This window comes from Sparus aurata, chromosome 20 (genome assembly GCF_900880675.1).
Source record: "Sparus aurata chromosome 20, fSpaAur1.1, whole genome shotgun sequence".
Lineage (NCBI taxonomy): Eukaryota > Metazoa > Chordata > Actinopteri > Spariformes > Sparidae > Sparus > Sparus aurata.
The window spans coordinates 23,154,900-23,168,275 of NC_044206.1; the positions used below are offsets into that span (position 1 = coordinate 23,154,900).

General features: G+C 40.4%; 1 protein-coding gene across 1 annotated transcript; it reads right to left on the reverse strand.

The window, feature by feature from the left end:
- Positions 1-5,994: 5,994 nt before the first annotated feature.
- arl4d (ADP-ribosylation factor-like 4D) lies at positions 5,995-9,547 on the reverse strand. The gene is made up of 2 exons (XM_030399157.1): positions 9,412-9,547; positions 5,995-7,740 (listed from the first exon to the last, which is right to left on the reverse strand). The coding sequence occupies exon 2, from the start codon at positions 7,612-7,614 to the stop codon at positions 7,006-7,008; it is 609 nt and encodes a 202-aa protein (XP_030255017.1). The 5' UTR covers positions 7,615-7,740; positions 9,412-9,547; the 3' UTR covers positions 5,995-7,005.
- Positions 9,548-13,376: the final 3,829 nt, after the last annotated feature.

Below are 13,376 nucleotides of genomic sequence, written 5' to 3' on the forward strand. Positions count from 1 at the left end.
AAAGACAAAGGAAAAGATGTGTGTGTTGTAATTCAAAACACAACAGCAGGACGGTTCTCCAGATGTTTTGAAATGACACCTCACGAGGACTCGGCTTGGAGGTTTTTCATGAGAAGTGATTTAATCCCGACCCTTTGAGAGTCTGTGTGGAAGCATGAAATCATCCATGAGGTCATATTTATATCCCCCCCTGCAGCAGAACAAGTTACGGAAAAGTTTAGCCGTAAAATTTAAATCACAGTAAATGTGTGGTCTATAATTTCGTCATGGTTCCCGTGAGAGATGACTCATCTCTGACTGTGTCAGTCTGCAGGGGAACAAGAGGTGTATTTATACATATGAAAAAATGCCCCCTGATCCCTGATGTGATGCATTTTATTCACATATGAAATAAAAAGTGATTGCTTTCTTTCAGTCGATGGCAAAAGATGAATAAAACTGATAACATCCGTATGTTTTGGTGCAGGGTTACCTCAGAGGCCCCCCGCTGTGACATTGTCTCTTTTACGACTCAGAAATACAGCCTGTGTTTGTTCTTCCTTCACTTTCAGCCCGAGGGAGAAGACGCTTCTATACGCTGAAGTCAAGCTTCAGTTTCCCTCCAGTCCCTTCACACCCATCCAACCCTACAGGCTCGCCTGTAAATGAAGGACGAGTGGCATCTTTACGACCTTTCGGGAATAAAAACCAAAGCAACTAATCCAGCCCTCCCACAAACATTATTGTCACGTAAATCAACCCAAGACATAGTAACATAAGACAATGTAAAATAACGTAATGATGTATTAAATAACATAAAGTAATGTCGCATAACAAAAAAGATACGAAATGACACATAACGTCTTATACGGACAAGGAAAATAATGTAATATAACGTAACAATAAATAACACAATGTACATTAATTTGACATAACGTAACATGAGATGCCGTAATGTAACGTAAAATAACATAATGCAAGGTAATGATACATATCTTAATGTAATATAATGTAATGTAATGTAACATAACAATACATAATGACTCAAAATAATATAACTTAGCATAACATTATTTGACAATGTAGCATCAGATGCCGTAATGTAATACAAAATAATATAACGCAATGCAAGAATACACTTACCCTAATGTAAGATCATGAAATGTAACGCAGCGCAATGTAACGTAACATAATGTAACATAACATAATGTAATGTAATATATCCCAAAGTAATGTAACCTAATGTAACATAGCACAACAACATTACGCAATGTAACACAAGATAATGTAACGTAACATAATGTAACGTAACATAATGTAACGTAACATAATGTAATGTAATGATACATAATATATCCCAAAATAGCATATTATAATGTAACAGAGTACAACAATGTTACACAATGTAACATAAAATAAAGTAACCTAACATAATATAACGTAACACAGTGTAACATAATATATCCCAAAATAACGTAACATAATGTAACATAGCACAAAAGCGTTACTTAACATAACACCACGTAATGTAACGTAACATGAGGTAACGTAATACAAACCCATAAAAAGAAGCCTCTGCTGAACTGTTTTAAAAATGCTTTTATTAGCCTACTAACACACTAAACCAAGATGGTGAACACAGCAAACATTATGCTGATTGTAAAGTAGGAATAAAACTGATAACATCCGTATGTTTTGGTGCAGGGTTACCTCAGAGGCCCCCCGCTGTGACATTGTCTCTTTTACAACTCAGAAATACAGCCTGTGTTTGTTCTTCCTTCACTTTCAGCCTCGAGGGAAAAGACGCTTCTATACGCTGAAGTCAAGCTTCAGTTTCCCTCCAATCCCTTCACATCCATCCAACCCTATGGCCTCGCCTCTAAATGAAGGCCAAGTGGCAGCTTTACGACCTTTCGGGAATAAAAGCCACAGCAACTAATCCAGCCCTCCCACAAACATCGTCCCCTTTGAACCTCCACTCTGCAGCGTGTATTCTGCTAACAACTGACAAAACCAAACCCCCCCTTCGTCCACATCAGTGTCAACAGGGTCGATTTCCTCGAAGGACCCGCTCGGTGTGAAATCTGAGATATTTTCTGACATCAGCAACAACAAATACAAGACGAAGAAGAGCGCAAACACATAAACAGGGGTTGTCAACAGCTTTAAAACCAAAAGGAGATTAAATCAGACAGACGAACAGAGATAAAGAAGTGAAAAACAAACACAAAGGGACGGACGGACAGTGTGAGGTGGTGATCTCAGGATTCCCGTATTGATCTGATCTTCTCTTTCTAATCTCCCTGCCCGCTCGGTAACCTCAGCTGGATTGGACATCCAGCCACAAAAAAGCAATTTGACCCCCACCGCTGCCCTCACAGGTCACCCTTTAGTGACTGCTGACTTCAGGTTGCCATGGTGACGGAAAAATTATGTCTAGACCCCGGTTGGATTTGTTAAGAGGCTTGGATTTGTGCCCAGCGCCCGACTGAATTTAGCACAGGGGCTATAAAAAAAAACACCCGAAGCAGAGCATTATTGCTCCGTCATTATTTATCTGGAGATTTTGTTTATCTTTGCTTTCACGTGTGTTTGAGAAGAGGAGGACGGGGCGATGGCCTAATCGTTACTGCGATAAGCTCCCCGGGTCGACTGATTGAAATTTGGGTTCCTGCTTTTAGTCATGGCTCTGAAAATGCCCAATATTTCCAAACCGCCAATAGTGCAAAAAATATTCCTTTGGACTGAAAGTTTAGGAAAGAAAACACTCACCCTCCCTTCAGTTGTTAGTTTGGGGACTTCCTGTCTGTCCTTGGTGCTGAATTGGCCGAGTATTGTCTTTAACAGTGTAATTGTAAGAAATGACCAGAATTCGCAGGTAGCTCCTAAAACATAGGAGGCAGCATAACCGCTAACTGCTTCTGCCATCACTATCTTTTGCTGTAGTGACTAGTTGTCATTAGCAAGTAGCTCAGTTAGCCGTGGAGCTAAGTGACCCTATTGACTGTATAAAGAGGATAAAGTATGGAGGCGATTTACAGCGGCTTTGACCAGGACTATAACGTGACAGCGGAGCGAGTGCAAGTTTGGCGTCAGCAGTGTGAAGAACTGGATTGTTAATTGTGTTTTACAGTGACTTATCATCTTAATTTGTAAAAGAGAAAATTCAAACATGACAATACGGGGGCTTGGATTATTGGTTAAGCGATACAAAGTAATATTATGAGATAGTATGGGCTGGGGCTAGCTGGTTAGCATGCTATCGTCAGTAGACATGATCTTAGTAGTGTGTTTAGTGCTTATTAGCAAGTATTAGCATTCACATTGTCATCTTGAGCATGTTAGCGTGCTGATATTAGCATTCAGCTCAAAGCAATACTGTGCCTGAGTTCTGCCTCCAGCATTTCTGTACTCTTAAGTCTTGCTCGTAGTTTTTTACAGCTGTTGCCGCATTTTTCTATCTTTTTATTTGAGAACAGGATGAACTATCGGGGTTGTTTACGCTCTTGGGATGACTGAAAGAAATCTGTTGTGGATTTTAAAGCCCACTGGTAAACCTGTCTTTGAGGGATACGCCTAATCCCTAATACACAATCCTCAAGGCTTCCCTTCTTCTGTGTGTTTTCTTGTCAGCCTCCATTAGGTTTAAAACAGAAGAAGGGAGGCAGGGAAGGGAGCAGGGAGTCTGTATAGTTTGTGACAGAAACATGCAAAAGAGAAGCAGAAAAGAAATGGGAAGAAGGCGATGCTCCCACAGGTTTTTCCCCCCACAGGACGGATCACGGCTCCGAATCAGCAAGTCAATCAAGTGTGCAGTGTAGTGTCAGCATGACAGCACCTTCTCTGAGCCGCAACACGCCGTCTTTTACATCTTGTACTCTGGGCAGAAGTATTTCTCGCTGGCTGATCGATGCCTCCGCATGCCCACAGTGTGTCTCAGCTGCTGTAAAATGCCACATCACCATGCTAATTTATTCAGGGACCAGCTGCTGTGTCAAGATGATTCTGCAAAAGGCGCCCTCGAAAGTTTTTAATGAGCTTCACCGTTGTTAATAACGGGGCCGGTGAGGTCGCAGGAGTCGAGATGTCTGTGCGCGTGAGCGTAGGTGTGTAGGTGTATTTTTAAATCGTGTGTGCTACTTTGACATTTTCTAGCAGGGAAGAAGTCTCAGCAGGAGGCTTCTGGTAGGTAACAAGTCTTTATCTGATCGTGTCGAGCGAGACAAATGTGAACAAAAACACACACGAGCACGTCGACAATGTGTCCGACCTGCAGATCAGACCTTCTGTTTGTTGCATAATGTCAACCGAGGAGATTTGTGGATAAGTGGATTAAAACCTTTAATCAGGAACAATTGCAGGATCGCCAAGAACAGTTTAAATCATTTCTGCTGGCATGGCGCATCAGAAATCCAGTGTTGTGATACCTTTAAATAAAACGACCTCATCTTTGTTTAACGCAAAGACATACACGACATTACTTCTTTTAAAAGCTGCCATTTCAGGACACTCTGTTTATCAGATTGTGGTTGGTGCACTTAAATAAAGTGGCCTCAACATGAAACTCACTGACTGTGTTTTGGGTTTGTAAATCAGCGCATCAGAAGTAAAGTACAGCAGCACATCTCTCAGTCCCACGTGATCACACAAAAGGACTAACCCGCCTCACCTCTGAGCCACCTCAACCACTAATTGATGCAATTACAGTGTTACAGCTGGCAGACTGGAAGGTGGGAACCAAAGAGGATGGATTGTTTTGGCCTGCGTGGGGGAGGTGGCGCTGACTAATTTGCTGATTCAGACATGAATAGGGAGGAAGGTCACAACCCCAGACCTCAAAATGGGGATGGAAGTCATTTTATAATCCAATAAATGTCTCTTTTAGATGATACAGACATTCAAAAATGCTATAATGTGTTTTTTTTGGGACACATGGAGGCAGTGGAAACAGTAACGTATTGAAAAAGAGATGACTGGTTGCTATTCATACTCAACAGGCACCCAAAATACAAAACAAAAAACCTTTATAGTGGCTAAATCTTTAAAAAGCAAACATATTTCAACCACTGCAAGTCTTCACCACTGCAATAAAGGTTTTTTTTTAATATCTAGGTCTTATATTTGGAGGGCCTGGATTGTCTTTTTGCAAATTTGTAGTTAAAAATGTGCATATTTACACATCTAACCATTATGGAGAGACATAAGCATTAATTTGGAGTCCAGTTTTTGCTCTGTTTTTGGTCTCCACCACCAAATCCTGAAGGAAATATCTGACTGTTCAGCCACTAAATGCTCAACGAAGTTCACCAGCAAGTCTCTAACTGTGTCTGTCTACAGTTTGGTCCTGGGTACAGTGGATTTTTCCAAACTTTTTAACTGAAAAACAGTTGACAAAGAAAGCAAAAGCAGTGAGAGCGAACCGAAACAGCAATGTTGTGGCCCGACTACCAGACTAAAATACTTCACAGCAGATAGAAACATATATACAACCTCGTACACAGAACATTTTTGGTCTCACAATATAAGAACGAGAGGTAATTTTTTTTATACAACTCACTCGTTTAAAGATATTTAGGCTAGCTAGCTAGCTGCAACCAAGCTATGGGGGACGTCATGTTGACTACCTCCATGTTTTCTCCAGTCTACGGTTAAAACCCCTTTTATGATCCTGTGTTAAAGGTGCAATATGTAAGAATTTCATATTCAAAACAAATACAGGGGCAGCAGAGTAATCACTGCTCTAGTTAACTAGCTACTGTTTGCTAGTTAGCTGGGCAACTAGTAGTTATCTCTGCAACACAGCACATCATGACGTAAGAACAGCTACTTATACACATTCTGTTGAAAATTTAACTTTTTTAAAATATGTTTTCAACTACCATTCTTACACATTGATCCTTTAACATAAAACATGTGGATTATAGCAGCTTCAACAAGTCTGGAAGTCTAAATCTGTCCATCAACAAACCTTGACCATTGTCCTTTACCCACTTCCATCAACTACAAGAAAATCCATGAGGTTTCTGTACAGTGCTTTCGATTTTTATTAAGTCTTCAGTGTTACAAAAAATGTACAATTTGTATGAACACTATTGTTAAAGTAGCGGAAACTGGATCTCTGTGACCATGAAGGGAATGCACTTCGGATTACTGGTTCCATGGCAATGAAATCTAACATCATGTGGCGCTCCGGCGATCAGCCACTGAAGTCTGTTTCATTTCGTAACATTTTACAAAAGAAAGAAAAAAATCCCTCTGTCCAACACAAACAACACAAAAATGTGGAATAAATATTTTAGGGAAGCATCAACAAAAACAGACTTTAAGTGGGTCGGAGTCTGTGCAAGCATGTGAAAGATTATGAGGACTTTTCTAAACGTATCTTATATATTTCTTTACCACACTGATGTGAGTTAGGGCTGCACGAAGTGGTGGAAAGGATCATATTGGCAGGTTATTTTGGCAGATATTACGATAACGATATGGTCTAATTAGTGGGAATGATCATTTTCTGCATCACTAATTTCATATTAGCTGGAAAAAACTAATAAAATCCTGATGATGTGGCGAACAAACATGTCTTCTAACATCTGGGGAACGACATTATAATCCTGTTTTGTCGCACTTAATCAAAAATCAGCATCTTATATTCGACTCGATTTTGATAATACTTCGACTAACTGTGCAGCCCTAATGCAAACGTGTTTATATATTAGTCCTAAACTTAACAAATATGTTGAATTCTTCTTTAAAACAAGTGTAAAAAAGCACTTAGTGAGGACTAACTGCTATCACACATCCCTTTACATCTACAAGTTAATCTTTCAGAGGGCAGCTGCACGACCGCAGAACAAAGAATCCATCAATACTGCTTCTTTTGTTACGAGCAGATCCATTCCTCCTGACCCTCAGGCCGTCTGTAATTGTTGTTTTGTTGGCACAAATCGCTCTCCCATTAAGAGGGACCATTAAGCTTTGGAAGTGTCTCAACAGTGGATAAATCTGTCCACAGCGTGAGTCCGGAGTTCATCTCTTTCTGTTCCTGTTGTGCTTCAACATCTTCTTCCTCTTCAGGATCATCTCGTACAGTTTCTCCAGGCCCGGCTGCAGGCCCTGACCGTCCACGGCGCTGCAGCTCTGCACGTGATGCAGCGTGTACGTGCTCAGTTCGTGCACGGAGAGCAGCTTCTCCACCTCGCTGACCGACAGGGCGGCGTCCAGGTCCTGTTTGTTGGCCAGGACGAGCACCGGGACGCCCTGGTTCTCTGACGTTCGGGTGATCTTGTGGAGCTCCACCTTGGCCTCCTCCATCCTCTCCAGCTCGGTGGAGTCCACCACAAACACCATCCCGTCCGTCCGCCGCGTGTAGGACTTCCACAGCGGGCGCAGCTTCTCCTGTCCGCCCACGTCCCACACCTGGAAGTTTATGGTCCGAGACGTCCCCACCGCCACCTTGATCTTCTCCGTGTTGAAGCCCTTCGTGGGGATGGTTTTGACAAACTCCTTCAGTTTGAGCCTGTAGAGCAGAGAGGTCTTACCGGCCGAGTCCAGCCCGATAACGACCACGTGCAGACACTGGAAGTTTGGCAGGAAGGACGGCGTGTTGGGAGCCATATCAGTCAGCTGGTTCCCCATGATCGCAGCCAGCTACTCACACCTACTCAGTGAGGTGACAGATTCCTGATTTAATCCTTTTCTTCACTGGACTGGCATTTGCTCTTTGTCCTCAGGGGGCAGATGAGATCAGACGGTGCTGGAGACCTTATCAAAACACACACACACACACAGAGTTAACATTTAATGAAAGACAATGGGTAGTTAAAGGAGTGTTTGTTTGCAGGTGTTATCTCTGAGGAAGACAGAGGAACAGATAGTGGTGATAATCAGTGGAGCTGATTGAATTTCATCAGCTGGGACTTCCTGTTGTGTCCTCAGCTGAGATGTATAATGAAATACAGTGTTACTCAAAGATACTTGAGTAAAAGTAAAAATATTGTGTTTAAATGTTTCTTTAGTGAAAGTTACAACGGCAATATTCTGAAATCCAGGGTGATAAAAAATCCCATAAAACAACCGAATAACTCATTAAGACACATTTTGTTTTTGTAGTGAAAATCTTTAAAAATTCTGCAAAATATCAAACAAATCTTTATAAAAACAACACTTTGTTTACTGTTGGCACCAATTTTATTGATGTAATTTAAGTTCAGTGTTAAAGTTAGACCTGTTAAATTAAAAAAAAAGTGTTAATTAAATTTTATGTAGGAAATCTTGAAATTTTAGAAAAATCTGAATTTTCTGTTATTTCACAGGTTGTTTTGTTATTTTATTGATATTTTTGACTAAATTTAAAAAAATAAACAGGACAAATTCTCAAAATAACACAGTGTGTTTTTACAGCGTATCTCAATTTTACTTAAGCACTTTGAGGAACTTTAAAAGGTGTGGTATTAACTGTTATTCTGTAATAAAACAGCGATTAACTCATAACATTAAAATACAGAAAATGTCACCTGAACTATGTAAAACTGCAGGACCAACACTTCTTTCACTGTTATCACTGATTTAAGTTAATCTGATTACAGTTTCATCTATCTAATAAAGACAGATGATTAATTAGTGTTTTTTTAAAAGAGGCAAAAAGGTCGACTGTCTGTAGAAACATGTGACTGTCGTGCCGTTTCAGAGTAAACTTGTCATTTCTTCACAGGTTTGTGTGTTTAAATAATACAGAAAACCTCTGCACATCTGAAAAATCCCACAGATAAAAAAAAAAAAAATTTCAGTGGAAATCACAACTGTACTCCAGCCCAGTACTAGAGTAAAAGTACTTAGTTACATATAAGTTAAAAAGGCAGTAACTTATTCTAATAAAATGTCTGTGTGTCGGAGGTGTTTCTGCAGCCTGATCCGCTCCAGACTGCCCGACCTGGAGAGCTCTTTCCCGGGACAGACTGATGCCAGTGCTCGGGCTGGATGATGTGTGTGTGTGTGTGTGTGTGTGTGTGTGTGTGTGTGTGTGTGTTCGTGAGGACTGCTGCAGCTGCACTAATCCGGTTGTTGTTGACATGCTGATACCATCAAACAGCTGCTCTGGACACACTCACACACACACACTCTATATGTGTTTGCATGAAAATACAATGTATCACGACGAGAAATATCCATCCAGCGGGTATCGATCCCAGAGGCGAGCTGTCTGATCATCAGTGTTTGATTTAATTATATTAGTAGTTATCCTGCTGAGCCTCTGCGGTTTGTTCCCTCTGCTGCCCGACACACATACATCCATGTTTGTGTGGAAATACATATAAAACTTCAGGATGTCCTACCAGGAGCCTGCAGGGTTAACTTTAAAGGACACGGCGGACAGAAATGAGAGCTGCTGATCGATCACAGGACTGAAGTCAGGTGAGTAAAACGCAGATTTACCTGTGAAACTCTGTGAAATCCTCCGGCAGCGGTGAGAAAAACATCCATGTCTGTGCGCGTGTCGCCTCCGTCAGCTCCTGTCCTGCTCGCGCGGCTTCTGAGCAGCTCCGGAGAGGCTCGAGCTCACACGGCAGCTAAAGCGCGGGTGACGTCACGGCCACCTGGACAGTGCTGCGCCACGCCCCCTGCCGGCCGCGCCGGTGAACTGCACCCAAGTGACATTCAGCAGTGGAAGGAGGACACTAAAAGTAGCAGCAACAAAGTGTAGAAATACTCTGTTGTACTTCAAGTAATTAGAGTAAAAGTACTCACGATTCACAATGACGTCATTCAAGGTGTTTACTGCCGCACTAAGGCAAAAGGTCGTAACTTCGATTTTGGGCGAAAATTAGTTATTGTAATTTTTGGGACAATAAACATAAGTTTTATCATGTAGACAAACATCAAGTTTCAATTCAGTAGTTTTGGGGGGGGAAATAAGATTATGTTTTTGCCGTAACTTCAAAAAGCCAAGGAGAAACTGTGGCAGAAGATCGTAACTTCAGATACCGCTTTCTGCCTTAGTTTCACGCTGCTCCTGAACACATGAATGAAGTTACAGTCCAGTAATAGCTAGCGGTAGCCTTAAGCTAGCGATGCAAACTAGTAGGCTAACCTGCTTCACAAACTAGACACAAACACTTTGCAAGCCATAATCAACAACCTATCTAGTAACAAGCGGTGCTTTAGAGCATTGGATATCTTCATTCACAACCCGTAATACAAGGCTACACGTACAACTGAAATAAAATGTGCTTCTTATAGGCTAGCTCTCGCCTGCCAATGACGGTCCACTGACTGAAAACTGCGTGAGTTGGTTGGAGCTGAAACGACACACCTTCCACACACGCATGCACACGCACACACACACACCAGCAGCAGGAATGTAGTAATTTACAGCCTACCTTTTGCTGAACCCTGGTTAAAATCCATGTCAAACATCCGACGAAAAAGCAAATCCATTAAATCCACCACAAGTTTTTTAAACTTGCTGCTGGCTAGTCAAAACTCCCAGGTTGTCAGCAACAGGCTGTCAATTCTATCTATGCAATCCTACAGTTTGCTGTAGCCGTGGGTTGATGGAGAAATTAAAGCTGGTCGCAAAGATGTCACGTCTTGATTTGCCAAGAAAGAAAATAAAATTGATCATTGGACGAATCCACCATGTGACTCCTTGATGTCACAGGTGACACGTTGTAAAGACAGGAAAATATATCAATACAGTGTTTATTCATAATTTTTAAAAAGACCTACACGCGTCATCAAAGTTTATTCCTGTATTTATGATAATAATGCAAATACTGCAAGTAAAATCCCAAGAAATATTAATTCCTACTATGTTTTCATCAGACTGGCTTTCAACATTAAGATGCTACAATGGGATGATTATGAAATATCTTTGCTGTTCTAGGCAGCTGGTTATCCACATAAACAATGAGTCTATATTAGTGCCTCATATCCAAACAGAAGTACATGTTTTATATGCATTAAAACATCAAAACACTCTCATTGTTAATGCTGACATCTGTCAGAGAGAGTGTGCAGAAAATCATGCGACTGCCTGTGTGGTACTATGAGTATGAAATATAGAAAAAAACTTATTAATCTATCATTTTCATATGATGTTGATACATATAAAGCCATTTTATCATAGTGAGTTCAATAGGGTCAATATTGCTTACATTTTAAGTGAAAGTTGTCACTGTTATCATAACATTGTGCTATAAAATAGAAGTTAAGGTCTTTTGCCTTGGTATAACCAATTGTCATTTTATGGGCAGTGCAAAGGCAGAATACAGTAACTTCCGAAAAAGGGTCAAAGTTCAAATTTGAGTAAAAAAAAAATGTGTAGATAGATTAATACAGGTATACACTACAAACTGTGAAAATTACAATATTATACCTATAACCCAACTGTCAGGACATTAAGATAACTTTAAAGATATTTTTCTCAGTTTCACACTCTGGAGAGTTAAGGTCTTTTGCCTTAGTAGGGCAGTTTAGATGTGTGATATATTTAAAGGGAAGCAACCCCAGCAAAGAAACAGGAAGTCTTCTCAAGCTTTACTCCAAAAAAGGTTACCCCAAGAAGTCCAGGGAATTACATTTAATATGCAAGAGCCAATAATTTAAATATAATTATAATTTTATCTAAATGTTTGGTGACAAATGTTTAAGCACACTGACACACAGCCGCATCAATCAAGATGTTTATCGTCACACCAGTTTTTTTTATTACATATAATAACTAGAAGAAGAATAAGAAAGAAAAAATAAAAACAGTATGCAGGATAAGAATATGGGACAGCAGGTTTTATTGTGTTTTATTATTGTTTTATTCTTGATTCATTACTATAAGACTGATTTTCAATGATTTCTTATATTTGCATGTCATGCACATAAAGTCTCCGAGGTCACACAGGTTTACGAGACTTCAACATTACATAATATTTTCTGTTCCGTGCAGAGTTACAGGTTTTCTTTGCAGCTCGGTCTTCAGATATTCCGGCTTCTCTTCCAGGCTTGACAAAGAGAAACCTGCTACATAAAAGATTCCCCTCCTGAAGCAGTTTTCATAACCAGCCAGCCAAAAGAAATCAGAAAGAATGAGAGGATGTTTGAGTGTTAAAGTGCATCCAGCAGAGCTCCGCAAACAAAGTCTGACCTCCTCCGGCAGAGTGATAAACCTGCTGGTCTCTGGAGCTAATGGCCTCCACTTTTGTTTAATTATACTTCAGAGAGACTCACTTTTTCTTTACGAGACAATGAGCTCCGTCGTGTTTGTTTGCAACGCACGTCAGCAGAACATTTCTCTACTCAGGGGAAACATTTCGTTCCTCATCGCCTGAAGATCACAAAGAAACCTCTTCTGGACTCACGTAGACGATTTTAAACTTTTAGGCGTCAACAGTTTTTCCCTCCGTGGACGAATATAACTTAAATTCTCTGCATAATCGTCTGTTTTTAAGATGTTGGCAGGCTTTCACTGGCAGGAACACATTCATGTGATTTACCTGAGTTAACATCAGCTCTGCACCTGTCAGGTCACCTCAGTGTGTCCTGACTGCCAGTGTGTCGCAGGACGCAGCTCCACCTGGTGGCCGCGGCCGAGAACTGCTGCAGGAACACTTTATCTGTTGAGCAGCTGTTTGTAGATGTTTTAGTTTTTATGTTTTGAGGCGACACTAATAATACAATAATGATCAAAAGGTCATTATCGCAGGGTAACCACTAACTGCTGCTAACTGTAGCTGCCGTTAGCTACTTAGCTCAGTTAGCTGTGCAGCTAGTTGTCCAGACTGGGAGACTGTTGGTGGACAAATGACAACTGGAGACGCAAGAGGAAGCGTTAAATGGAAATACTGTATAAAATTTAAATTATTTGAAGTATTTGTACACTTGAGTAAATAAATTAACTGATCCACGTACACGTTGTTCGAACTGCTGCGCAACAAACAACTTTTTTCAAGGTAAAATACAATAATTGAGTCGTTTTTGGACGTTCCTGTTGAAGTTGATGAATCTATTTAACATTTTAATCAATAATAATCGTATTTATCGCTACGGTTGAACAGCTTTACAACTCTGGGCTTTTTTATGTCCCACTTTCTTTCATATCTTTACTTTTACTTAAATAAATAAACAGTTGTTTGTGTTTCCAGGTTAAAAAAGAAGCTTTTAAAGACTCAGAAGAAGTTTCCCCAGTTATCTCTGACCTCGCCGTGAGCAGATTTTATTTTCTACCGCTCACACTTTTCAGCCTGCTTATAAAAATATGCCGTTGACAGTTTGTTTTGAGGATGATTTAGAGTAATTGGGAAAACTTTAGCAGGAAACATGCGCTGCTTTTTGAGTTTTTAAAAGTAAATATTGAATGTTTTGATATCTCAGAAGCTGAATAAAGAAAACTAAAACAAATCACTGGA